Here is a 27,337-nt window from a genome sequence, read left to right on the forward strand (position 1 = left end):
GGGGGGGGGGGAGGGTTTTAGCCGAGAACTGGAGGGAAATCCATGAAGAATTCCTATTGTTCCACCAGGGTTTGCACTGAAGTTATGGAGAGAGATCGAGAGAACCCTGTGGAAATTCAGAGAATGTTTTGCCTTGGAGCACACACAGCAGGGGCCTGGACCATGGGGCTCTCTATCTTTTGACCATGGCTGAAACTTTAGTAACATTCATTCTGTGTGATGGGATTTGAAGGATGCCCGATGCTTGTTCTGATACAAGACAGAGCTATTCTGGAGGCAGCAGTGTACAAGTGGCTATGATTGCTCTCAGATAGCACAAGGATGAAACTTCTGTCCGTTATGAATATCCATTCTTCAATTTGTACGTCAACACACAAAAGGGCAAAATGCTGCAGCGGAATCTTTCAAATGCTGTAGCTCGTTATACATTTGCTTTGGTAGGTGGGCATTTTAATTCTAGACACATAAAGCAGCTTTTACAATAAAGTACAAATGGGCGGCATGGTAGCACAGTGGTTAGCACTGTTGCTTCACAGCGCCAGAGTACCAGGTTCGATTCCCGGCTTAGGTCACTGTCTGTGTGGAGTCCGCACATTCTCCTCGTGTCTGCGTGGGTTTCCTCCGGGTGCTCCGGTTTCCTCCCACAAGTCCCGAAAGACGTGCTGCTAAGTGAATTGGACATTCTGAATTCTCCCTCTGTGTACCCGATCAGACGCCGGAATGTGGTGACTAGGGGCTTTGCACAGTAACTTCATTGCAGTAACGTGAGCCTACTTGTGACAATGCTAAAGATTATTATGTGCAGCTTCATTGAAGCGAGATGGAAATTTTAGCCTAGTGTCTGCAGTCTGAGCTCCTCCAATGTGATTCAATGCAAAGCATTTGTAGTTGACCTTGTGCCATTTGTGTGTTTGAGTACTTGCCAGTTTTAGTGAAACCTGTGGAACAACTGGCTCAAAGTCAACGCTGAAGGCAGTGGGAATGTTTATCTGCTAATTATTGTTTTGAACTTTGGGCCCATCGTGATTACTTGTTGCTCTGCACATTCGACAATAATGTAGCCCTGTCATGTGTTGAAAACATTCCAAGACATTCCTGTGATTTCAGGCTGAGGCTCAAGGCATAATCAAGCTCAATGCTGATGAATAACAAGTGTGGGGCGCAATGAGCTATAAAAACCTAACTGGTGCCTGCACGGAACTGATGTGCAACTGGCTGGAATTAATGTCTCCATCACAGCAGAAAGAAGGCCCTAAAGCCTGCTAATGTAAAATGCTTTTGTTGTGTGTACAGGCAGTCCGTTATGTCCACAGTCTAAACAGCTATTTACACGGTTTTAAACAATAAAACATGATATCAAAAAGACTTGCCGACTGGTTGCAGAGCTGCTGTGTGTACAATGCTGGGGCATTTCCGTCTAGGGCTCTTACATCCATCATCAAAGGGTTTACATCTATCCTCAAAGGGTATGTGCTGTTCTGCACGCGAGAGTGTCCTTGCTTCATGTTCGGATGTATTCTTCCCCCCCCCCCCACCTTATCACCCCTATACTTTCCCTTAGAAAAGACAGTTCAAACGGGATTATAGCTGGGAGCTATGGCGACAAGTATTTTCTTTGTCTATGTCCCGTAGGCACGTGGACACAGAAAAATATTCACTGCTGCGAATCAGCTGCAAATAGCTAATGGCTGTAGTGATGCCACAGCTAATTAAAAATGCACCCTGCTCAGAGGTAAATGCCATCTGGTTACAAGCGCCGGAATGTGGCGACGAGGGGCTTTTCACAGTAACTTCATTGAAGCCTACTCGTGACTATAAGCGATTTTTATTTTTTCATTTTTTCATTTCAGGTTTGAACTAGTAAACAGCCTTTTGGGCAGCTCGGAGGTGGTTGGGGGTGTCATAATATGCACTCATGCACATAATGAGATACAGACAGGCAGTGACAGACACCCAGTACAGCCAATCAACACACAGGACAGAACACAACCAATCACCAGGCAGAACACTAGAAGCTGGTCTCCCACTATAAAACACACGAGGCATCAACACTCTGCCTCTTTCCACTGATGACAACTGTAGTGACAGTCAGGGTGTATATATCAGTTAGCACCTTCTACACGTGGCTGAGAGCTAGTCTGGTCTAGTTATTTACAGTAAGCACGCTTAGGTTAGTAGAGTGTCAAACCCACAGCGAACTGTGTGTACTGCTTAACAAGTTCAATAAAGCGTATTGAACTAACATCAAAGTTTGGAGTCTACTTTCAAGTACAACTGCATCCAGTTGCAGTCCGTGTTACCCCAGGGTAATTAACACGAAAGGGGGGATGGGATGGGGAGGCCGGGGATATTTTATATTATTTTGGTACAATCCAGGTGGAGACCAATAAACTTGAAAAAGAAGTTTGAACTTCCAGCTGAAAGAGTGACACAAGGGGCTGGATTCTCCGCAGACCCGTGCCAAAATCGTGTTTGGCGTGCGGGCGGAGAATCTAATTCCATGCCGAAATCGGGCCCGGCGCCGGTCCGGTGATTCTCCGGGACACGAGAATTGGCAAGTTCGTGGAGTACTCCGCGTGGCTGTGGGGGCCTTTGCCAGAGGCCCGCCCAGCGATTCTCTGCTCCCAACAACTGGCCGAGTTCCCGACGGCGTGGTTCTAACCACCCATCGCCGTTCGGGAAGCTCGTTGGCAGCCGCGGACTCAGTCCACTGCCGGCCTGGTGGGAGGTGGGGGGGGGGGGGGGGGGGGGGGGTGATCAGACACGGGGGAGGGGGGGCCCTATAGGCGGCCAGGTTACAGATCAGGGCGGTCAGATCTTCGGGCGGGCGGCCGATCGGGGGTGCCTATATTTTTCAGCTGCCTCAGCTGTCCTAGTTCGCCAAGACGCAGAGGCTGCCGCCGTGCGCATGTGCAAACTCCAAACCAGAAGTGTGGGTGCCCGTATCCGCAGCTAAACTGTGTGAATCACTCTGGGTCCCTGCTAGCCCCCTGCAGGTGAGTGAATTGGATGATCTTTTTTTATAGGAAACGCCGGAATTAAACGTTTTTACGCTGGCGTGGGGGATAGAGTCCCATTTTGGAAGAATCCAGACCCATATTTCATAGACTCCATAGAGAATTCATAGAATCCCTCCAGTGTAGGAGGAGGCCATTCAGTCCATCGAGCCTGCACCGACACTCCGAAAGAGCACACTACCTAGGCTCACTCCCCTGCCCTGTCCCCATGAAGGATCCAAAGTCTATTTAAGGTCTATGCGAGAAAGACCCAACGGACTCACTGGTGTCTCAGAGAGAGATAGCCGATAAGGGAACAAAGGCACAGATGTATGCTGTTTCCATGACCCTGGGCAGAGGACCTCAGTCTTTCAAGGGATCAGCGATCATAATACCTCCTCAGCAGTTTCGAAGGATCATCAGGCTACCGGATGTATCTGGTTTACGTGACATTCATCACTGCCACAGGTCCCAAGACCCTCATTGAACACTTGGGATAACAGCATCATCAGCCAATCAGATTTCAAATATTTCAAAAAATATTTTGTATTCTCCTTTTTCACATTTTCTCCCAAATTTATACCCACCAACAATAAACAATAATCAGTAACAAATATCTCAATCCCCATATCGATAACAACTATCCCATCCTCCCACCAAACCCCAGACATCAGCCCTCATGTTCACACAAACAAATGACAAAAAGGAATCAGGAATCACCCAGTCACCATTAACAACACAGCCCCCCTCCCCCCAACCCTCCCGCCCCCCCCCCCCCCCCCCACCCCGCCCCAACTAATGTTCGATGTTATCCAGTTCTGGAAAGTGCATAATGAATAATGCCCATGAATTGTAGAACCCCTCCGAGCTTCCCCTCAGTTCAAACTTTTAAAAAAAATTTAGAGTACCCAATTCATTTTTTCCAATTAAGGGGCAATTTAGTGTGGCCAATCCACCTACCCTGCACATCTTTGGGTTGTGGGGGTGAAACCCACGCAGACACGGGGAGAATGTGCAAACTCCACACAGACAGTGACCCAGAGCCGGTATCGAACCTGGGACCTCGGCGCCATGAGGCTACAGGGCTAACCCACTGAGCCACCGTGCTGCCCCCCCTCAGTTCAAACTTAACCTTCTCAAGAGTCAAGAATTCCAGCAGGTCCCCTCCATGCCAGGGCTCAGGGTGGAGAGGTTGCTCTCCATCCCATCAGGATCTGCCTTCGGGCGATCAACGAGGCGAAGGCTACAACATCTGCCTCCACACCCGTTTCCAACCCCGGCTGGTCCAACACCCCGAATATGGCCTCCCGAGGGCCCGGGTCCAGTTTCACATGCACCACTTTAGAGATTACCTTAAAAACCTCCTTCCAGTAATCCTCCAGCTTTGGACAGGACCAAAACATGTGAACGTGATTAGCGGGGCTCTCCCCGCAACGTTCACACACATGTTCTACTCCTTCAAAGAATCGTTTCATCCTCGCCCTCGTGAGGTGTGCTCTGTATACCACCTTCAGCTGTATCAGCCCCAACCTTGTGCATGAGGTGGAGGCATTCACTCTCTGGAGCACCTCACACCAGAACCCCTCCTCCATATCCTCTCCCAACTATTCCTCCCACTTTGCTTTGATCCCTTCCAGTGGTGCCTTCTCCTCTTCCAAAATAGCTCCGTAAACCGCCGACGCTACCCCCTTGTCCAGTCCCCCTGTCGTCAGCACCTCCTCCAGCAATGTGGAGGCCGGCTCCACCGGGAAGCTCTGTATCTCCTTTCTGGCAAAATCTCGAACCTGCATGCATCTAACCATTTCCCCCTGCTCCAGCCCACACTTTGCTTCCAGCTCCTTCAGTCCTGCAAACCGACCCCTAAGAAACAAATCTTTTAGTGTCTTAATCCCCTTCTCCTCCCATTTCCGAAAATTTCCATCGACTTCCTTGGCTCAAATCTATGGTTCCCCCGAATCAGCATTTCGCTTGACCCTGCCCCCAACCCGAAGTGTTGGCGAAACTGCCTCCAAATTCTCAATGAAGCTATTATTACCGGACTCCCTGAGTATTTCCCGGGGCCATTGGGAGCGGCGCTGTTGCTAGTGCTTTCAATCCCGACCCCCTGCACAAACTCTCCTCCATTCTGACCCACTGGGAATCAACCCCTCTGACCCAGCTCCGCACCTTCTCCACATTCGCCGCCCAGTAATAATACATCAGGTTCGGGAGACCCAAACCCCCTGCCTGCCTTCCCCTCTGTAGCAGCACCTTTCTAACTCTGGCCACCTTCCCTCCCCATATGAACAAAGTAATCCTTCCCTCAATCTGTCTGAAAAAAGCCTTTGGCAGGAAAATCAGCAGGCATGGAAAATAAACAGAAATCGCGGCAACACATTCATTTTAACCGCCTGTACCCGACCCGCCAGTGGCAGAGGGAGACCATCCCACCTCGCCAGATCGACTTTCATTCTCCCCACCAAACTAGAAATGTTGTACCGACGTACCGACGGAACCCCCCCCCCCCCCCCCGACTCCCGGACGACCTGCACCCCCCAGGTATCTAAAGTGAGTTCCTGTCCTATGGAATGGCAGCCCCCCCATCCCTGCCCCACACCACAAAATACTCACTCTTGTTCAGATTTAGTTTGTACCCCGAGAAAGACCCAAACACCCGAAGCAGCTCCAATATTCCCCCTATCGACACACTCGGTTCCGAGATGTATAATAGCAAGTTATCGGCATATAAGGACACCCTATGCTCTATCCCCCCCCCCCCCCGCACTATTCCTTTCCATACCCCCGAACTTTTTAATGCGATGTCCAATGGCTCAATCCTGAGTGCAAACAGCAGGGGGGGGGGGGGGGGGAACATAGGACATCCCTGCCTAGTCCCACGGTGGAGAGAAAAGTATCTTGAGCTGATGTTATTTGTGCGGACACTCACCCTCAGCTCCTTATATAGTAGCTTTACCCAGTTCACAAATCTTGGTCCAATCCCAAACCTCTCCAGAACTCCCATCAAGTATCCCCATTCTACCCGGTCAAACGCCTTTTCGGCATCCAATGCCACAACCACCTCTGTTTCCTTCCCTTCCCCTGGTGCCATAACCACGTTCAATACCCTTCTAACGTTTGAAAAGAGCTGCTTCCCTCTCAGAAACCCCGTCTGATCTTCACCTATCACCTTCGGGAGGCACTCCTCCAGCCTACCCGCCAATACTTTTGCGTCCGCGTTTAAAACTGATATGGGCCTATACGACCCACACTCCGTTGGGTTCTTATCTTTTTTTAGCAACAGTGAAATCGATGCCTGCCCCAAAATTTGTGGCAACAACCCCTCCCTTTCGCCTCTTCAAACATCCCCACTATCAGGGGTGCCAGCTTATCCTTGAATTTGTTATAATATTCCACCGGAAACTCATCCGCCCTGCCGCCTTCCCCGACTGCATCCTCCCAATCGCATTTTTTATCTCCTGCTCCACTATCGCTCCTTCTAATGTAGCCCTGTCCCCCTCCCCTAACCTCGGGTACTCCAACCCATCTAGAAATTCCTGCATCTCACGGTCTCCCCCAGGTGGCTCTGACCTGTACAACCTCTCATAAAATTCCTCAAAGACCTTTTTAATCAGATCCGGAACCTGTGAGGCCTTGTTAAGTGGACCGATTAACACTGAATTGCGTTGCCGGGAAAATTGGATAATGCTGGGAAAACAAGCAGGTGCAAGGTTTGCCTGTGGATTGGAACCTGCAGCTCCCAGACAGACCGACACTACAATCCATTAGCATAGTAATGAGCTATCTCCGGGGACAAAAGAGAAACATTTATGCAATCGGTACCAGGACAGACTCCCCGGCGGCAGTGGAAGCTAAAACAAAGGCAGGCCAACGGTTACCTAGGGCCCGCCCAGTGATCGGGGAACGGCCCCGTTATTGGAGAGAATCAATACAAACGATTGGGACTTGGTGCAATTAATTGGGGCCAAGTTCAAGGTCCGCCCAAAAGAGCGCAAAGCCCCTATGGGGTATAAAGAGTCCCCAAAGACAGATCGCTCTCTTCTTCTTCACCTTCACCTTGGCCTTGGCTCTCAGCGACAAGAGGCCCGCCAAGCACCAGCCAAGTAAGTCTAAGGTCAATGCACACTACAAGATAGGCGCTCCTAGCTACTATTCTATACCAGTTCGAAGCCAGCAGTATCAGAACCAGACAACGGGCATTGTTCCTCTGACTGAGTGGGCGCCCGAAGCTAAGTATAGACTTTTAGTAGTAGTTGTAGTTTAGTGAGTAGAGTTTGTGCATGAGTAATAATTGACTGTGTGTATAAATAAATCTGCATTGATTTCAGACTTACTAACTGGTGTATCGAGTCATTGATCAGTATTCGGCTTTGAACCCTGTGGTGGTATCAAAAAGATACCTGGCGACTCTTGAGCAAAGGTAATTAAAACAGAGCAAATTAAGGAAAGCATAACGAGCAACACAAGGGATACTGTTGTGACTGCCACGATCAGGCTGCCATTTTGAGCAGGCGGCTCGATAGCAAGGTCTGGCAGCTGGCCCCCCTCCCCACCACAATGCCAATCCTGCCCCCAGCACCCCCACCCCCACAAGTACGGGTATCTTTCACCCCCCCAAGGGAATTTATGGGGCACACCGTCCCAACAGAACGCAAGCATGAGGATGACCTGACCCCCCCCCCCCCCCCCCCCCCCACCAAGCCCGCACGAGAGACCCCCACCATCGGCCCCTCATTACAGGGAATTCCCTCATAGCAGAGAACTCTGTTATGATCCTTGACTACATTCTAACATTCTATTAGCTTTCCTAATTACTTACTGTACCTGTGATTCCTGCACTAGGACACCCAGATCCCTCTGCACCTCACAGCTCTGCAATCTCTCACCATTTAGATAATCAGCTCTTTTATTCTTCCTGCCAAAATGGATAATTTCACATTATGCCCACATTTGACTCCATTTGCCAGATTTCTGCCCACTCGCTTAACATATTCACACCCTCTTCATTGCTAAACTCCCGACCTATCTTTGTGGATATCAGCAGATTTAGCAACCATACTTTCGGTTCCTTCATCGAAGTCATTTATAGCTACATTAATAATTGTGACACTTGCCAATTATGTGAGAGACCCGAGTAACAAATGGGGATTGTCATCCTGTTAGAAAAGGTTTTGTAATTAATACACGTGCCTCCTAGGGACGGACATTAAATGTGGCCATGTCTGCTCCCTCCTATGACAAGAACAAATAAATTTTACTCCCGTATATACTTGGAGCCTTGTACAAAAGAACATTTGTAGGTTTAACCTGAAGAAGTTATCCAGACCAGCGTGTGTTCTGGGCATTTCCTCTCCAGGCCCATTGGGAAAGGATCGAATTCCGTCTAATTGCAAAGCCAAGGAATTCTGAATTTTGTGGATCAGCTCATGGAAGCAAATTACTTTTGGCAAATGGCTGAACGGGATGTTGCTCGAACCTGGAAGATTGAGGTACTTACAGTGCAGCAGGTTTGTCCAGCCCGGGTATGATTCCATCGAATATAGCGGAGCCTTCGTCCAGGAGAAAGGATAGCTTTGTTCCTCTGGACTGCAGAACTCTCGCTATGTTCCTGGCTCCATTGTTTCCTCCAACCTACAGATAAGAAAGGAAAGACTTGTGTTTAAACAACACCTTTCACACCCTCGGGATTATAAATCAGTCTCGTTAATAGTGAGTAGGGATGGGGTATTCTGGTCCCACTGAAGTTGACCCCTGCCGTAGGTTCCGCCGGAGTGCTTCCATTCTGCGAACCATGCAAAATGCCGCAGTCTTGGACGGGGCTGGAGTATCCCACCAGCGGCCAAGCCGTCTCCACCACGATGGGCTGGGGGTGGGCGGGGGGTGGTGGTGTGGGTAGGGGGTTAGTGGGGTGGGGGTGTAGTCGGCTGAAAAATTCCGGCTTAGGAACTGTTCATGATTGTCATAAATACCCAGCCTGATTCGCTAGTGTTCTTCAGGGAAGGAAATCTGCCGTCCTTACCCGGTCTGACCTACATGTGACTCCAGACCCCACACCGATGTGGTTGACTCATTGTAATTACAGATGTTTTATTGAGTTTAAATTGCACCATCTGCCATGGTGTGGCCTAACTCTATATACCTGCCTTTGGCCCATTTCCAACAATATTTTTGACTTGTATAACTGTGAATTGAAAAGGTATTTTTTGTGACGTTAATGTGTTTATAACTGTGTTAATAATATTCAATTTTCATATAAAAGATCATTATTGGTCAGCGGAATCACTCCGGGGTGAAGTATCCTTTGCTTTTACAAATAGAAAAAATGTTGGGGTTTCCTGTCCGGTTTCCTGATATAAATTGGGGTCTGGCCGGGTATTGTAACCCAGTCCATGTGGTGTCGGTGCTGAGGTGCTGAGGTGCCCGTGATCTGGAATTTCCTCTCTATACCCCCAGGATTGGGGCCTCACGGTAGCATGGTGGTTAGCATCAATGCTTCACAGCTCCAGTGGTCCCAGGTTCGATTCCCGGCTGGGTCACTGTCTGTGTGGAGTCTGCACGTCCTCCCCGTGTGTGCGTGGGTTTCCTCCGGGTGCTCCGGTTTTCTCCCACAGTCCAAAGATGTGCAGGTTAGGTGGATTGGCCATGCTAAATTGCCCGTAGTGTAAGGTTAATGGGGGGATTGTTGGGTTACGGGTATACGTGGGTTTAAGTAGGGTGATCATTGCTCGGCACAACATTGAGGGCCGAAGGGCCTGTTCTGTGCTGTAATGTTCTATGTTCTATGTTCTATGTTCTACCTGTCTTCCTCGTTACCTCGCTTTCCTTCGGGAAGGTCCTCATTGAAACCCACCACCTTGACCAAGCTTTTTGCCCACCTGACCTAATCGGGGCCACACCTGGTTCTCTTGGGACGGTTCATTCCATCGATTAGTTACCAAGTCGACTCTGATTGGCTGATGCGTTGCAGCGGGGAAAGCAACAGGGAGCAATAGGCTCCCGAAGCTCAAGTGTGAAGGAAAGCGCAGAATTTGTTGCTTGGCATAAAATTAGTTCAGCCTCAATACTTTCAAGAAAAGCGCAAAGTTTGATTATATTCCTTCCTTTGTAGGGAATGACGAATGCAAGACAAAAGACTTTGGCAAATGCCATTCTTCATTGTATCATACAATTTAAAGTGCAGAAGTAGGCCATTCAGCCTATCGAGTCTGCACCAACCCTTACAAAGAGCAACCTACTCAAGCTCACATATCTACCCTATCCCCTTAACCCAGTAACCTCCACTTCACCGCTTTGAACACTAAGGGCAATTTTGGACACTAAGGGCAATTTAGCCTGGCCAAACCACCTAACCTGCACATCTTTGGAGTGTGGGAGTAAACCGGAGCACCCGGAGGAAACCCACGCAGACACGGGGAGAACGTGCAGACTCCGCACAGACAGTGACCCAGCCGGGAATCGGACCCGGGACCCTGGAGCTGTGAAGCAATTGTGCTAACCACTATGCTACCGTGCTGCCCGCTGCAATATTCAGCAATATTTCAGCAATATTCAGGTTCTGTGCGACCAAGCGACGATACATTTCTTAGTTACTTGTCAAAGTTGAGTTTCATTAACCACGAATGGACCTGTATTTGCTCGAGACACAAATGTAAATATGTATGGCAGTTACACAGATACAGCCTTGCGAAACCCAGACGCATGCTGAGAGAAGTTGATAAGCTGTCAGTGAGCCACAACTGTTCAGACAGAGTTGATCTACGATGCACGATAAGGAGTTTTGAACTGCTTCCTGCACTTACAATGAGTTCCAGGATCGTACATCTAAGTTTAAATGCAATTTGATTACTCCCCTCATCAATTGGGTAGTAAAGAGTAGTAAAGGCCACTTCCTCGAACATTCTGAGGCAAAATTGTTCTCGGTTCTTCCTCCTGAAAAGCTGTCGTTTCCACTGTCCCTGACTGCAGATCATTGACATTGCAAAATACACATTTGATTTGGAACTATTGAGGTTTAACTAAGTTTATGCTAAGCAACAAATTCTGCACTGCCCTTCACACTTGAAGCAAGACAGGAAAGGAGGGGACAGATAGAAATCTCTGAGAAATGTATTTTCCAAGTCCTTTAAACATCACACTTATAGAAGAGATAATAATAATAATCTTTATTAGTGTCGCAAGTAGGCTTACATTAACACTGCAATGAAGTTACTGTGAAAATCCCCCAGTCGCCACACTCCGGCGCCTGTTCGGATACACAGAGGGAGAATTCAGAATGTCCAATTCACCTAACCAGCACGTTTTTCGAGACTTGTGGGAGGAAACCAGAGAACCCGGAGGAAACCCACGCAGACACGGGGAGAACGTGCAGACTCTGCACAGACTGTGACCCAAGCCAGGAATTGAACCCGGGTCCCTGGCGCTGTGAAGTGTTGGCCAGGGCACGAGGGGAACTCCCTCCTTCTTCAAAAAGTCCCATGGAATTTATAAGTCTATCAAATAGGGCCTCGGTTTAACCCTATGATCACCTATGATATTGCAGCTCTCCCCCCTGGACTGAATGAGCAGCCTAGATCAGCTTGGTCAATTATATAGCAACATCTGAACCCACAATTTCCAGATTTAGAAGCAAGAGTCCAGAGCCAAGCTCATACACATCTGCTTTCATGCTTCTTTGAGTTTTTTCATTGCCTCATTGAAGTGATCGTTTTATATGATCAGCACCAGTCGTGACTCCTCAGATACTGAAGCAGTCCATGTCAATATGATGCAATCAGACTTGGGCTGATAAGTGGCAAGTAGCATTCACATAAGTGTCAGGCAATGATCACCTCCAACAAGTCCAAAGATGTGCGGGTTAGGTGGATTGGCCATGCTAAATTGCCCTTAGTGTCAAAGTAAGGTTAATGTGGGGGGGGGGGGGGTGTTACTGGTATAGGGTGGATACGTTAGGCTTGAGTAGGGTGATCATTGCTCGGCACAACATCGAGGGCTGAAGGGCCTGTTCTGTGCTGTACTGTTCTATGTTCTATGCTCTAAGAGAGAATCTAATCATCTCTCCTTGACATTCAGTATCATTACCATTGCTAAATCCCCCATATCAATATCCTGGGGGTTACCATTGACCAGAAACTGAATTGGACTAGCCATATAACTACTGTGGCTACAACAGCAGATCAACTACGAGGAATTCTGTGGCGAGTAACTCACCTCCTAACTCCCCAAAGCCTGTCCACCATCTACAAGGTACAAGTCAGAAGTGTGATGGAATACTCTCCACTTGCCTGGATGTGTGCAGCTCCAACACCTAAGAAACTCAACACCATCCAGGCCAAAACAGCTGCGTAACTGGCACCCCAGTAGTCACCTTCAACCTTCACTCCATCTACCACTGACGCACAATGGGAGTAGTGTGTACCATCAACAAGACCTGCCGCAGGAACTCACCAAAGCTACTTCGACAGCACCTTCCAAACCAGCGACCACCTCAGAGGCAAGAGCAGCAGATACCTGGGAACACCATCAGCTAGAGGTTCCCCTACAAGTCACCCACCATCCTGACTTGGAAATATATCGCCGCTCCTTCACTGTCGCTGGGTCAAAATCCTGGAAGTCCCTCCCTAACAGCACCGTGGGTCCAGCGGTTCAAGAAGGCAGCTCACCACCACCTTCTCAAGGGCAATTAGGAATGGGCAATAAATGCTGGTTTAGCCAGTGAAGACCACAAGCCATGAACAAAAAAAAATCATTGCTTTGAAAATATGTTCTTTAAATATTAATTTCTAACGTCATCAGCTGGACAGAACGTATTAAACGCCCATGACAAGAACACGTTTCCTAAGCAAGCTTACTGGTTTACAGCAGCTATTATATTGTATTTATGAAGGACGCAAGTTGCTTTTATGGAGGCAGAGGGCATGATTCAAAGCAAAAAGATGAAAGTGCAGTTTTGGGTGTGTTTGCGGGCTGTTTCTCACGGTTGCAGTGTTAAGAATAATCAGCTCTTCAACAGCACCGTGTCCTTGAGGAATTTCTCCTCATCAAAACCACATGGAGGCAGTGCTCTGCACTGGGCAAAACTGCCCAGCTGCCTTCTCTTATACTCAATGCCCTGGCCAATGGAGGTCAGCATGCCTTATGCCTTCTTGACCAACTTATCTACCTGCACTGCCATTTTCATGGATCTATGGACCTGAACACCCAGATCCCTCTATATGTCAATGCTTCTAAGGGTTCTGTCATTTACTGCATAATTCACACCTGAATTTGATCTTCCAAAATGCATCACCTTTCATTTGTCCGGATTGAACTCCATCTGCCATTTCTTTGCCCAACTCTCCAATCTATCTATATTCTACTCTATTCTCTGACAGTCCCCTTCAGAATCTGTAACTCCACCTACTTTAGTGTCATCTGCAAACTTGCCAATCAGACCATCTACATTTTCCTCGAGGTCATTTATATATACTGGGGCTGGTTTAGCTCACCAGGCTAAATCGCTGGCTTTTAAAGCAGACCAAGCAGGCCAGCAGCACGCTTTGATTCCCGTACCAGCCTCCCCGGACAGGCGCCGGAATGTGGCGACTAGGGGCTTTTCACAGTAACTTCATTGAAGCCTACTCGTGACAATAAGCGATTTTCATTTTTTTTCATTTCATTATATTGCTAACAGCAGTGGACCCAGCACTGATCTCTGTGGAACACCACTAGTTACAGATCTCCATTCTGAAAATCTCCCTTCCACTTACTCTCTGTCTCCTGTTGCCAAGCCAGCTCTTTATCTCTCTCGCTACCACACCCCGAATCCCATGCGACTTTACCTTTTGTACCAGTCTGCCATGAGGGACCTTGTCAAACGCCTTACTGAAGTCCATGTGGACGACATCCACAACCTTTCCCTCAGCAATGAATTTTGTCACCTCCTCAAAAAACTCCATCAAGTTGGTAAGACATGCCCTTCCCCGCACAAAACCATGTTGCCCATCACTAACAAGACCATTCTCTTCCAAACGTGAATAAATCCTGTCCCTCAGTGTCTTCTCCAACATCTTCCCCACCACTGACATCAGGCTTGCCTGTCTATAATTACCTGGATTATCTCTGCTTTGCTTCTTAAACAAAGGGACAACATTGGCTATTCTCCAGTCCTCTGGGACGTCACCAGTGGTCAAAGATGATGCGAAGATATCTGTTAAGGCCCCAGCTATTTCCTCTCCTGCCTTCCACATTAACCTGGGATATATCCCATCCAGGGGACTTGTCTACCTTAATACATTTTAAGATATCCAACACTTCCTCCTTCATTATGCTGCCATGTCCTAGAGTATTCACATGTCCATTCCTAACCTCAACATCCGTCATGTCCCTCTCCTTGGTGAATACCAATGCAAAGTACTCATTTAGGATCTCACCCACTTCCTCTGACTCCACACATAACTTCCCTCCATTGTCCTTGAGTGGGCCTACTCTTTCCCTAGCTAACCTCCTGCTCCCTAAAGATGTAGAAAAGGCCTTGGGATTTTCCTTGACCCTGCTTGCCAGAGATATTTCATGGTCTCTTTTAGCCCTCTTAACTCCCCGCTTGAGTTTATTCCAATAAACTGTCCCTATATTCGTCAAAAGCTTTGTCTGTTTCGAGTTGCTTAGACCATATGTATGCTTCCTTTTTCTTTTTGACTAGTCTCACAATTCCCCTGTCATCCATGATTCCCTAATCCTGCCATTTCTGACCTTCTTTCTTTGCTGTGAAGGTGGTGGGGTGGGCATCAGTCCCATTTTATGGGTGGCACCCCTCTGGAATCATGACGGGTGATGGCACACAAAATGCAGCCCTCTGTTTCTCACTCCACAGACGCTGCCAGACCTGCTGAACGTTTCCAGCATCTTCTGTTTTTAGTTCAGATTTCCGGCATCTGCAGTTTTTTATCTATAATATAGTAACACGCTGTCTCCCCTGACTGGGGAATCTGGAACAAGAGGCCACAGATTCTGGATAAGGGACTAATCATTTAGGACTGAGCTGAGGAGAGATTTCTTCCCACAGAGGGTTGTGAATCTTTGGAATTTTCTATCCCGGGGGTATATTTAAGGTGGAGATAAAAATAATTTTGGTCTGTCGGGTAATCAAAGGTTATGAAACCCAAGATCAGCCATGAACATTCTGAATGACAGAGCAGGTTAGATGGGCCACAAGGTCACCTTCTGCTCCTATTTCTTTTGTTCTTGTGCTGTTTCTCTTGTTGGAAGAGTTTGCCTATCTCTCAGTTCTGATGAAAGGTCTATCCCCGAATCACTACCCCGCCATTTCCCTATTCGATCGTTGATGGCTGCTCCGTTTTTTCCATATATCAGGATTTTCAGTGTTGCCAGCTTTCCCTCCTCGTTATTGAACAGAAACCACCTTTAGAGCAGAACGTGACACCCAAAACATTTGTGACGGCCACAAAAAAATAATAAAAGTCTTGACAGCAGAAGCAGATCTTCTCTTGGCTTCGAGTTACCTCTTCATCGTGCCCGAATCCAATGTAGAAGGCTCGGCAAGGTTTGTAGCCTCGTTTCAACAAGAATTCCAGGCCTTGGAGAATTCCCTAGGGAGAAGGAAACTTAAGTTTCAGCACGACAATTCATCATTAAATAGATTCCAAACCACGCGTAAGCTATGAAAATTAAACATCATGCCTTGAGAACAAGCCTACAATTTGGGACACAGAGAGTGGACATGTCTTTCCTCATCATCTCATGAAATGTTACAACAGATGAACAGGTCCCTTGTCAATGTTCTGCGTATCACATGACACTTGCCAGGGCGTTAGCCTGGTCAAAATTATATGGAGACACCGGGCTGCCGTGGTGGGGCCCAGCACCTACACATAAGGGAAAGGAGAGGGGGAAGGCCAAAATGGGAGGCACACAGAGGCTGCAGGGGCTGGGAGGTGGAGATTGATGAAAGGGCTGGATGACAATGTAGAAACCAGGCAATCTTGACCCCCCCCCCCCCCCCCCCCCCCCCCCACCACCACCACCACACAAACTGGAGCCACCCCAGGATGAAATTAAATTAAATGAAAATCGCTTATTGTCACAAGTAGGCTTCAAATGAAGTTACTGTGAAAAGCCCCTAGTCGCCACATTCCGGCACCTGTTCGGGGAGGCTGGTACGGGAATTGAACCCCGCTGCTGGCCTGCCTGGGTCTGCTTTGAAAGCCAGCGATTTAGCCCTGTGCTAAACCAGCCCCTTATAGCCTGGTATGGCTTTAAACAGGAAATTAGAGACGCACGCGCTAAAGGAGCTTCTGTAATTATCGATGACTTTAATCTACATATAGAGTGGGCAAATCAAATTAGTAACTATACCATTGATGAGGAATTGCTGAAGGGTATACAGGATCCTTTTCTGGACCAATACGTTGAGGAACCATTTAGAGAACAGGCCATAAGATAAAAGCAAATTACTTGGGGGCGGCACGGTGGCGCAGTGGTTAGCACAGCTGCCTCATGGGGCCGAGGACCCGGGTTCAGTCCTGGGTCACTGTCCGTGTGGAGTTTGCACATTCTCCCCGTGTCTGCGTGGCTTTCACTCCCACAACCCAAAGATATGCAGGTTAGATGGATTGGCCACACTAAATTGATCCTTCCTTGGGAAAAATATAACTGGGTACTCTAAATTTAAAAAAAAAATTACTTACTGCAGATGCTGGAATCTGAAACAAGATCAGAAAATGCTGGTAAATCTCAGCAATTCTGTCTGGCTCTGACAAAGAGTCACCCAGACTCGAAACGTTAGCTCTGTTCTCTGTCCACAAATGATGCCAGGCCTGCTGAGCATTTCCAGCATTTCCTGTTGTTGTGTAGAGAACAGGTCAGCCTAGACTGCGTACTGTGTAACGAGAAAGGAATAATTGGCAATCTAGTTGTGCAAGGCCCTTTGGGGAAGAGTCATCATAATATGGTAGAATTTATCACCGGGGTGGAGAGTGACGTAGTTGATTCTGGCACTAGGGCCCTGAATCTTTATATAGGAAACGACCACGGTATAGGGCATGATTACTTAAAGGGATGACGGTGGATAGGAAATGGAAAACATTCAAGGAGCACATGGGTGGAGCACAAATTAGCCACAAAAAAAACAACTTGAGGATTGAGAGCAGTTTAGAATTCAGCAAAGGAGGACCTTGATTAAGAAGGGGAAATTAGAATACGAGAGTAATGTTTGCAGGGAACATAAAAACTGACTGTAAAAGTTTCTTGAGGTATGCACAGAGATTGGTGAAGACGAATAGGTCCCTTACAGTCAGAAACAGGGGAATCTATAATGGGGGACCAACTAAATACGTACTTCTGTTTACACAAAGAAGGACACAAATAACAGACAGAAATGTTGGGGAATGCAGGGTTCAGTGAGAGGCGGGAATTGAAGGAAATCAGTATTAGTAAGGAAATGGTGTTGGGGAAATTGATGGGATTGAAGGCCAATAAATCCCCAGGACTGGATAATCTACATCCCAGAGTATTTAAGGAAGTGGCCCTAGAAAGAGTGGCTGCATTGGTGGTCATCTTCCAAGATTCTCTTGGGCGGGATTCTCCGACCCCCCCCCCCCCCGCCGGGTCAGATAATCCCGGGGGGGGGGGGGGGGGGGGGGGGGGGCAGCGGCGTGAATCCTGCTCCGGCGCTGGCTGCCGTATTCTCCAACGCTGTTTTTCAGGCGGGTTACGGGATTCACGTCACGCTGGTCGGGGGCTGTTGGCAGCAGCCTCCCCGGCAATTCTCCAGGCCCCGATGGGCCGAGTTCTCCCGCCGGCGTGGGGACCCCAGAAGGGAGAATCCCGCCGATAGACTCGGTGACAGTTCCTACAGATTGGAGGGTAGCCAACGTAACCCCACTACTTAGTCACCCTGACATTGGTAGTGGGAAAATCTTAGCGTCCATTATAAAAGATTTGATAGCAGAGCACTTGGAAAACAGTGGCTGGATCGGACAGAGTCAGCATGGATTTACGAAAGGGAAACCATGCTGGACAAATCTACTGGAATCGGTACTAGGACCCCAGTGATTCACAACATATATTAATGATTGAAACGAGGGAACTAAATGTCATCAAGGAATTCTCTGTCGGCTGGATCCTCCAATCTTCTGACAGTGCACCAGGGGGTTTCCCAGCGGAGTGGGGATGGCCACAATGGGAAACCCCACTGGCCGGCTGGCGGGGCGGATTCCTCCGACGGCGGGGTGCACCGGAAAACGGGTGTGGCAGGACGGAGAATTCCGCCCGCGATAGCCTATCATTCCCCTTTCTGAACTCGCGCATGTTATTCGAGGTCTGGTGGAAAAGCCAAATTCACGTCGTGGACAGGCAAAGCATCGTCAGTGAAAGGTTGCTGGGAAACTGCTGCAAGTGAAGTGTTGAATCTGCTCACATCTCATTGTTTTCAACAGGCCCACAATAAAATGCAGCCTGCTGTGTGTTGGTAAGTGTTCAGCATAATGTGCGTTTGTTTTTAAAGGAAACTCGACAAGCTGGGCAGCCCAGGCGGCTATTTCTATGGCACAAAGAATGATGTTGGGTTCTGCAACATTCTGTGTTGGAAAATTCTCTGTGCTGACATTACAGATTTCCCATGGAAAGTGTTGCATTCCTCAGAGCTGAATCAGGCAATACGATTTACAGACAATAATTGGGACAGTTTGAGCTGTATATAAAGCTTCCCGAAACAATACCATAACAGATGATTTATCATCCAAAGTTCCGCGTCCATATAAATAGCCATTCCGCTCCTCTGCAGAAAATGGGGGCACTTCCCACTCTTCTGCTAAGGCAGGAACCACATCCAGGTGGGCGATCAGCATGTATGGCTGGAGACTGTCATTTGACCCACGCACAGTAAACAAGTGACTGTAGTTGGCGATAACCTCATGCTGCACAAGGTCCGAGGAGAACACTGTGGGGAACACTGCGAACAGACAAGAAAAGGGTCACGTAATCAGGCAATTGGCAGATGCCAGTTTGTACAAGAGTTGAATCAAAAGCAGAAAATGCTGGACAAGCTCATCAGATTTTCCAGCATTTTCTGTTTTTTGTTTCAGATTCCAGCCTCCGCAGCGATTTGCTTTTATCTTTGAAGGGTTGAACCTGGTCATTACAAACATCTTTGTGAAATGAATATGTGCCTTGGTACTGGAGAGGAGTTCTGTTGTTAGTTTGTTGAAGAACACAAGATGTGCTTGTGCAACAAGGATAAATTCTTTGTTATTTCTTTGGGGTTTGCATTAACAATCTTCATTGGCGATTCTTTTTTTAAACCTAAACAAACTCAGATGACTTAATGTGGCCTTATTTAATATGCTTCCGGGCGGATGTTTATAGCATCTTACAAAATGCCTCAGTGACTTCTGGCTTAACGGAAGCCTCCCAAATAAAATAAGCCTTGTTAACTCACAGTGTTAAATGCACATGATGAGCTCCTCAAAGCATGTTTGATGAAGCACTGAGCAATTTAACTTAAATTGCGTCACCATGTGGGCGGAGCGGTGGTTAGCACTGTTGCATCATGATGCCGAGGACCCGGGTTCGATCCCGGCCCTGGGTCACTGTCCGTGTGGACTCTGCACGTACCCCCATGTCCGTGTGGGTCTCACCCCCACAACCCAAAGATGTGCAGGGTATGTGGCTTGGCCACGCTAAATTACCCCTTAATTGGGAACAAAATGAATTGGGTACTCTAAATTTATTTTTAAAAATAATAATGTGCCATCATTTTCCACATTGGGAAAGGAGAGTAAACTAAATGAATACTTAAAATTCACGATATAACATTAATATGTTTATTAACCGACTATTAATATATCTGAGGCCTGTGGTATTCCGGGCAGGTCCCAACTCGGCGCCTGGAAGGACCCCTTGGCGTAAAGGTTTAGGGTGACCATCACCTTGACGGCCACCAGGAGCAGGTGTCCTCCCCCATATACCAGGTGCACCATGATCTGGCAGATATGTCACGCCGGAGTCTTCACTTGGCAGCACATCTGCGCCTGAGACATAAGGCTGTGGGGGTCAAGTCCTACGTCAAAGCATGTATCACGCCTGACGCTCTGATGCAGTACTGAGGGAGTGCTGAACTCTCAGTGATGCTAGCTTTGGGATGGGATGTTAAATTGTGGCCCTGTCTGCCCACTCAGCAGATCCAAAAGATCTTGCACTCTTTTGCAGTGGAGTTTTTTTTTTAAGTAGACCTTCACACCCAGACTGTTTTTTTAGCCTGTGGGGGGAGGAATATTTCCAGCCCTGATTGTCAGCCCAGGGCTTCTGGTCCACTGGTAGGTACGCTACCCACTGTGTCGCAAGGCCCTCTAGATTACCCTGTGAATTGGCCAATATTTATGCCTCAATCAACATCACTGTAAACAGATTAACTAGTCATTGGCATGTTGGTGGGAGATTGTGATGTGCAAATTGCTGCAGTTTTTCCCACAACACAACAGTAAACTACACTTCAAAACACTGCACCGACTGTAAAGTGTTTTGAGATATCCTGTGCTCACTATACAAACGCAATTATTTGTGTAGCACAGTGGTTAGCACTGTTGCTTTCCAGCTCCAGGATCCCAGGTTCAATTCCCGGCTTGGGTCTGCACCTTCTCCCCGTGTCTGCGTGGGTTTCCTCCGGGTGCGCCGGTTTCTTCCCACAAGTCCCGTGCTTGTTGGGTGAATTGGACATTCTGAATTCTCCCTCCGCGTACCCGAACAGGCGCCGGAATGTGGCAACTAGAGGATTTTCACAGTAACCTCATTGCACTGTTAATGTGAGCCTTCTCGTGACAATAATAATTATTAATTCGATTTATTTGTCCCTTTTTTCATGTGATAGGTTTCATCGACAATCAAGGCGCCAGTAATTTAGATCCTGTCCAGGTATTTCTTTGCGAATAAAGTATAATGCATTCTTGTAAAAAATGGCCACAGGAATTGTGCTCAGGTATTTAAACTCAGAATCCGCAATCGCTTGCTGTAATACGGCTGCCTGCCCAGGCATTTGGGTTCTGGGAAATCTCAGGCTTCTTTATTGTTTCCTCCCAGCCCATTTCCTTCCCTGCCTTTCTGCGCCAATTTTACAAACTCCCGGGACAGATGTGCCTCAGTGTCACAGTGACACAATCAGGAGGAACATGTTTTGTATCAAAATAAGAAACCCCCCAGACCCTCAGGAGACTGACTTTACAACGTGATGAGGAGGCGGCACGCAATGTAATATCCCTTCCAGTCTCAGGCAGTAACCAAATGGGAAGCACTGAACATGTGTGTGTTGTGTGAGGGCAGCACCTTGGCGCAGTGGTTAGCACTGCGGCCTCACGGCGCTGAGGTCTCAGGTTCGATCCCGGCTGCACATTCTCCCCGTGTTTGCGTGGGTTTCGCCCCCACAACCCAAAAACGTGCAAGCTAGGTGGATTGGCCACGCTAAATTGCCCCTTAATTGGAAAAATGGTTGGGTACACTAAATTTATATTTTTTTAAAATGTGTTGTGTGTACACGTTGTCAATGGGGATTCACTCCCATTTTGAGACTGTTGAATTGACATCTACAGACTGTGGCAGGCAGTTGTTAGATTGTTGGAATAACGAAAGCACTAATATTTGCGTCTCCCACAGTTTCTGTATCGTAAAGCCTCGAGTAATATCAATTAACTGTTTAAAAATATATATTCCTATACAATAAAGAGTCAGGCGGTGGTGTATTGCTATTGTCACTGGACTGGTAATCCAGAGACCCTGGGTAATGTTCTGGGCACCCGGGTTCGAATCCCACTGCTGAAGATTTGAATTCAATTTACAAACAAAACAAATCTAGAATGAAAAGTCGAATGATGACAGGGAAGGCATTGTCGATTGTCACCTAAAACCTATCTGGTTCACTCGTGTCCTTCAGGGAAGGAAATCTGCCGTCCTAACCTGGTCTGGCCTACATGTGACTCTAGACCAGGGGTGGGCAAACTTTTCCGTGCAAGGGCCACATTCAGAAATTCACAATTCACAAAGGGCCGCATAGTATATTAAGTAAAATAATTACTTCACCCGGTTATGATTCTGGGCGCCTCATATAGAACATAGAACAGTACAGCACAGAACAGGCCCTTCGGCCCTCGACGTTGTGCCGAGCAATGATCACCCTACTCAAGTCAACGTATCCACCCTATACCAGTAAGTAACCCAACAGCCCCCCCCCCCATTAACCTTAAAAAAAATTAAAAAAAAAAAAAAATTTAAAAAAAAAATTTTTTTTTTTTTTTTTTTTAATGACTTGGTGGGCCGCAGAAATACCTTTGGCGGGCCGCATGCGGCCCGCGGGCCGTAGTTTGCCCACCCCTGCTCTAGACCCACAGCAATGTGGTTGACTCTTAACTGCCCTGCAAAATGGCCGAGGAAGCGGCCGCACCTGGAGTACTGCGTGCAGTTCTGGTCACTACATTATAGGAAGGATGTGGAAGCTTTGGAAAGGGTTCAGAGGAGATTTACTAGGATGTTGCCTGGTATGGAGGGAAGGTCTTACGAGGAAAGGCTCAGGGAATTGAGGTTGTTTTCGTTAGAGAGGAGAAGGCTGAGAGGTGACTTAATAGAGACATATAAGATAGTCAGAGGGTTAGATAGGGTGGACAGTGAGAGTCTTTTTCCTCGGATGGTGATGACCAACACGAGGGGACATAGCTTTAAATTGAGGGGTGATAGATATAGGACAGATGTCAGAGGCAGTTTCTTTACTCAGAGAGTAGTAGGGGTGTGGAACGCCCTGCCTGCAACAGTAGTAGACTCGCCAACTTTAAGGGCATTTAAGTGGTCACTGGATAGACATATGGATGAAAATGGAATAGTGTAGGTCAGATAGGCTTCAGATGGTTTCACAGGTCGGCGCAACATCGAGGGCCGAAGGGCCCGTACTGCGCTGTAGTGTTCTATGTTCTATAAGCCACTCAGTTCAAGGGCAATTAAGGATGGGCAACAAATGCTGGCGTAGCCACATCCAGCCCACATCCCGTGAAAGAATTACATCAAAAATTGAAAACATGTCGACATGGCCAAATACTACAACTGAAAGGGGTTTGTCTTCAGAAATAAATGCAAAGCACCTGGGAACATAGGAACAGCAGCAGGCCATTCAGCCCCTCGAGTCCGACCCCACCATTCAATGAGATCGCAGCTGACCTGTGACCTAACTCCACATACATACCTTTGGCCCAGATCCCTTAATATTATTGCGCAACAATAATCTATCTCTCAGGTTTAAAATTAACAACTGTTCCAGCTTCGACTGCTGTTTGTTGGAGACGGTTCCAAACCTCTACACCCTGTGTTTAGAAGTACTTCCTAACATCACAGTGGCGGACTGGCCAGGGTGTCAGCTTGCCCGATGGCAAGTGGGCCCCTAATGAAGTGGGCCCCCTATATCAAATAAAAATGCAATATAGAAACAAACCACACAACTGTTTTAGTAATAAAAAGGAATAAGAAAAAAAAGAGAACAGGACACAAATAAGCAGTGCATGAAAAGGAACGAAGCAGGGGAGGTAGTGGAAGGATGTGGAATAGGGGGGCCCGGGTCAGGCATAATTAAGGAAATTCCATGTTTTCAGCAAGAGTGTGTGAATTTAAAGATAAAGTTACAATTCGTGATTTGAGATGTTCGGCAACTTCAAAGGATATCAAGCAGTAGTCTTGGTTCAGCCGGTACATCGGTCCGGGGCCCGGAGAGACAAGAAGGGGCCCGTGAATCTCTGAAGGCGCCTTAAAAATTATAATTAATTAGATAAATAAATCTCCAACTTCTTTCCTGTGATTTGTATTCTAACTTAATAAAATATAATTGTTTTTAAAAAGAGCAATACCAAATAAAAATGCAATAAAGAAACAAACAAATAATCACTCAGTGTATGAAGGAACGAAGCAGTGTTAAACGGATGTGAAAAGGGGTGGGGGGGGGGGGGGGGGGGGGGGAGGGAGGGGGGGCTGGTTCACCCGGGTCGGACATAGTTGGAAATCCACGTTTTCAGCAAGAGTGTGTGAATTTAAAGATAAAGTTACAGTTCGTGATTTGAGATGGTCGGCAACTTGAAAGGATATCAAGCAGTACATAGGGTCGTGAGGTCACCGAAAAGGAGAAGCGGTACCTTTAACCATGAATCATGAGGTCAAAGATATTGAAGTGATAAGCCATTATCGGTAAACTCAAAGGGTTGCGACTTGTAACACTACACTGGTATCAAACTGGACATGTTAACTTTGGTCGTGGGATCATTCTTAATGTCTTACTATAGTCGGACCAAACTTCTAAGTTTCAACAGTTGTCTCAGTCGCTTGCTGGTGTGAACACTGGACAGTGGATTGTCTCCTCTTCTGAAGCTGCATAGGCCACAGTAGTATTGACTAATGAACATAGCCTATTGAAGTGTAAGTAAGTTATTTTATATTTTTTATCAAGTAGAGGTTTATCTGTCGTTCCTTCAAGTTATTCTTGCAATCATCAATATTCATTTTTCCCAATGTGGGCTATTTTTAATTAAGTTTTTATTTCAGGAATATTACCCCTACCAGCATGGAAAAGAAAAGCATAAATCTAGGTCACTAAAACGCAAAGAACAAAAAGAAGCAGAAAGGAAGGAATCAGCCAAGCGATGCAGGCCTATTACAGAGTTTATAATACCACAAGCACAATCCACATCAATATCCAGTTCTGCAACAAATAATCAAGAAGCAAGAAACAATGCTCATGGTGATGATGCAATGACATGCGAGTTACAAGAACAGAGAAGAGCTACTTTGAATGTAGAGATAAATACAAGTGCATCCATTACTAATCAACCCATCCCCAATATTTCTTCTGGCTTCCTTGTTCCAGTATCTGTACTGCCTGTAGTTGCAACATCTGAACACATAGCTTCAATTAGTGACAAAGAATCAGATATTCCTTCAAGCATAAATGACTTGGTTTCTGAAGCACATCCTGTAAATGAACCTACGCAAGAAAATGAAAGATCAATTACTGGAATCTGCCAATATCCATCACGAGCAAAGCTAAAACAGTTTTTTGCTGAACATCCACTTCAGCCACTTGATGATCTGCCATTTGATGCTCGTTTGTATGAGAGGAAAATTATGAATGACTCAGTCCCAAGAAAATGGCTAACATATAACAAAGAAAATAGATGCTTATATTGTTCACACTGCTTAGCCTTTGAGTTTCCCAACACTTGTAATCCATCACCCTTTGTACGTGGCTTTAGTGACTACAGGCATATTAGCCAGAGCTTGACTTTACATGAATCGACAACAACACATGTCAGAAATGCTCAGCAATATATCAGTGTGGTTAATGATGGCACCTTAGATAAATTTTTTGCAGCATCACTAATTAAAAGGAAAGAAGAAGTATTGAAGCAGAGAAGTATTGTCATGAGGATTATAGACACCATAAAGATGTTAGGCAAGCAAGCACTTCCTTTTCGAGGTCACAGAAATGAATCGGCCTACACTCTAGATAATGAGGTTCTGAATCATGGCCATTTTTAAGCTACAGTGCAGTTGATGGCAAAACATGACCCCATTATGGTAGCTCACGTTTCTGCAGTGCAAAACAAGTCTAAACAAAGAATCAAACGATTAGAGCAACAAGGAAAGGCTCAAAGTAAAGGCCGTGGTGGACTTGTTACATACCTGAGTAAAACAACTATAAACATGTTAATCAAAATTATGAAGAATATGATACAAGAAAGAATTAGTCATGAAGTTTCTCAAGCAAAATATTATTCTATTCAGGTTGATTCAACACAAGATAATTCATCCATCGATCAGTTTAGCATTATTATTCGGTATGTGCTTAAAGGTATTATCTGTGAGCGACTACTTTCAGTTGTGCCAAGTAATGATGGTACAGGACAGGGACTTTTTGATCTATTGATTGAAACATTACAGCATCTTAAAATTGACCCCCAAAAATGTTTATCTGATAGCACAGATGGCGCTGCAAGCTACCATGGCCAGTATAATGGTTTACAAAGTAAAATTGCTGATGTGGCTGATCAACATGTTCATATCTGGTGCTATGCCCATGTCTTGAATTTGGTGATAACTGAAACAACAAAATGTTGTGTGCCTGCAGTTTCATTTTTCAATTTGCTCCAGAATATAGCAACTTTTGTGAAAGCATCATACAAGAGAATGGCTGTATGGATAGAAGTTGTTGGAAAACATCTAGGACAAGAAAAAATGAAACGATTAAAGCTAATTGGTGAGACCAGATGGTCAGGAAAATCCAATGCAGCAACAACTATATTTGGACGTTTTGATGATGCTGCTGCCAGTACTTTCGTAAATCTATTGACATGCTTATCAATGATACAGGATTCAGAAAAGTTTGATGCAAAAACAAAACATGAAGCAAATGTTTACTTCAAAGTCTTCTAAAGTTTAAACCATATTGACAGCATTTACTTACTTGTATATATTTGAAACTACAACCCCGTTATCAAGTTATCTACAGACAAGTGGTTTAGATATGTTTACTGCATGGAGTTTGGTAGATTCAGCTACAAAAAAGTTGAAGGAACAGACAAGAACATTTGATAACGTTCACAGCAAGGCTTTGTAAATAAATGTAATGACAGGATTTCACAGATGAATATGGATGAAAATCAAACATTGGAAATTGATGCATTGGAAACAGCATTGCCAGTTAAGAGGCAGAGGAAGAAGAAAAGAATGGCAGATGAGCTTTTGATGATGAAAGAAATTCCTCAGATTCTCTAGCTGATTTTCGAGTAAATGTGTTTAACCTAATAATGGATTGCATTGTCCAGTCACTAGAATCACGCTTTGTACAACACAGACAGTTGTATAAAGATTTGTCCTACTTGGACCCAGCAAAGTTTAAAACTATTGCAGAGAAGGGCCTTGAAGATGAAGCATTGGAAGGTATTATTAAGCTGTTTCCACAAATCAGCAAAGATGAAGTAATATTGGAATTGTTTTCTTTTGCTTCAAACTTTGATGTATTAAAGCTATTGCTTAATGATGGTGAGAATATGGATTCCAGTTGCAACAATTGTAAAATTTGCAGCACTTGCCCATAGACTAAAAATTCTGGCATCCAACAGACTTCATGACAAGGCATATGATAACCTTTATGAACTTTATAAAGTCATCTGCACACTATCAGTTACTCAAGTCCAATGTGAGAGGACATTTTCAAAGCTAAAGATCATAAAGACAAGGTTAAGAAATTCGCTGTCTGAGGAGAATTTGGAATCATACATGTTGCTATCCATTGAAAAGGAATTGCTAGATGAATTGGATGCAGAAGCAATTAT

The 27,337-nt window shown here is 46.2% G+C and overlaps 1 protein-coding gene across 1 annotated transcript in view; it reads right to left on the reverse strand.

Moving 5' to 3' along the window:
• LOC119978185 (N-fatty-acyl-amino acid synthase/hydrolase PM20D1-like) overlaps nt 1-27,337 on the reverse strand; it is a 72,322-nt gene that overhangs the window by 31,368 nt on the left and 13,617 nt on the right. The window contains exons 2-4 of the mRNA XM_038819615.1: nt 18,707-18,939; nt 15,491-15,577; nt 8,491-8,624 (exon numbers count right to left, since the gene is read on the reverse strand). Coding sequence (XP_038675543.1) covers nt 8,491-8,624; nt 15,491-15,577; nt 18,707-18,939 — 454 coding nt within the window. The remainder of the gene's footprint in view (nt 1-8,490; nt 8,625-15,490; nt 15,578-18,706; nt 18,940-27,337) is intronic.

Source organism: Scyliorhinus canicula, chromosome 15, assembly GCF_902713615.1.
Source record: "Scyliorhinus canicula chromosome 15, sScyCan1.1, whole genome shotgun sequence".
In the NCBI taxonomy this organism is placed as follows: Eukaryota; Metazoa; Chordata; class Chondrichthyes; order Carcharhiniformes; family Scyliorhinidae; genus Scyliorhinus; species Scyliorhinus canicula.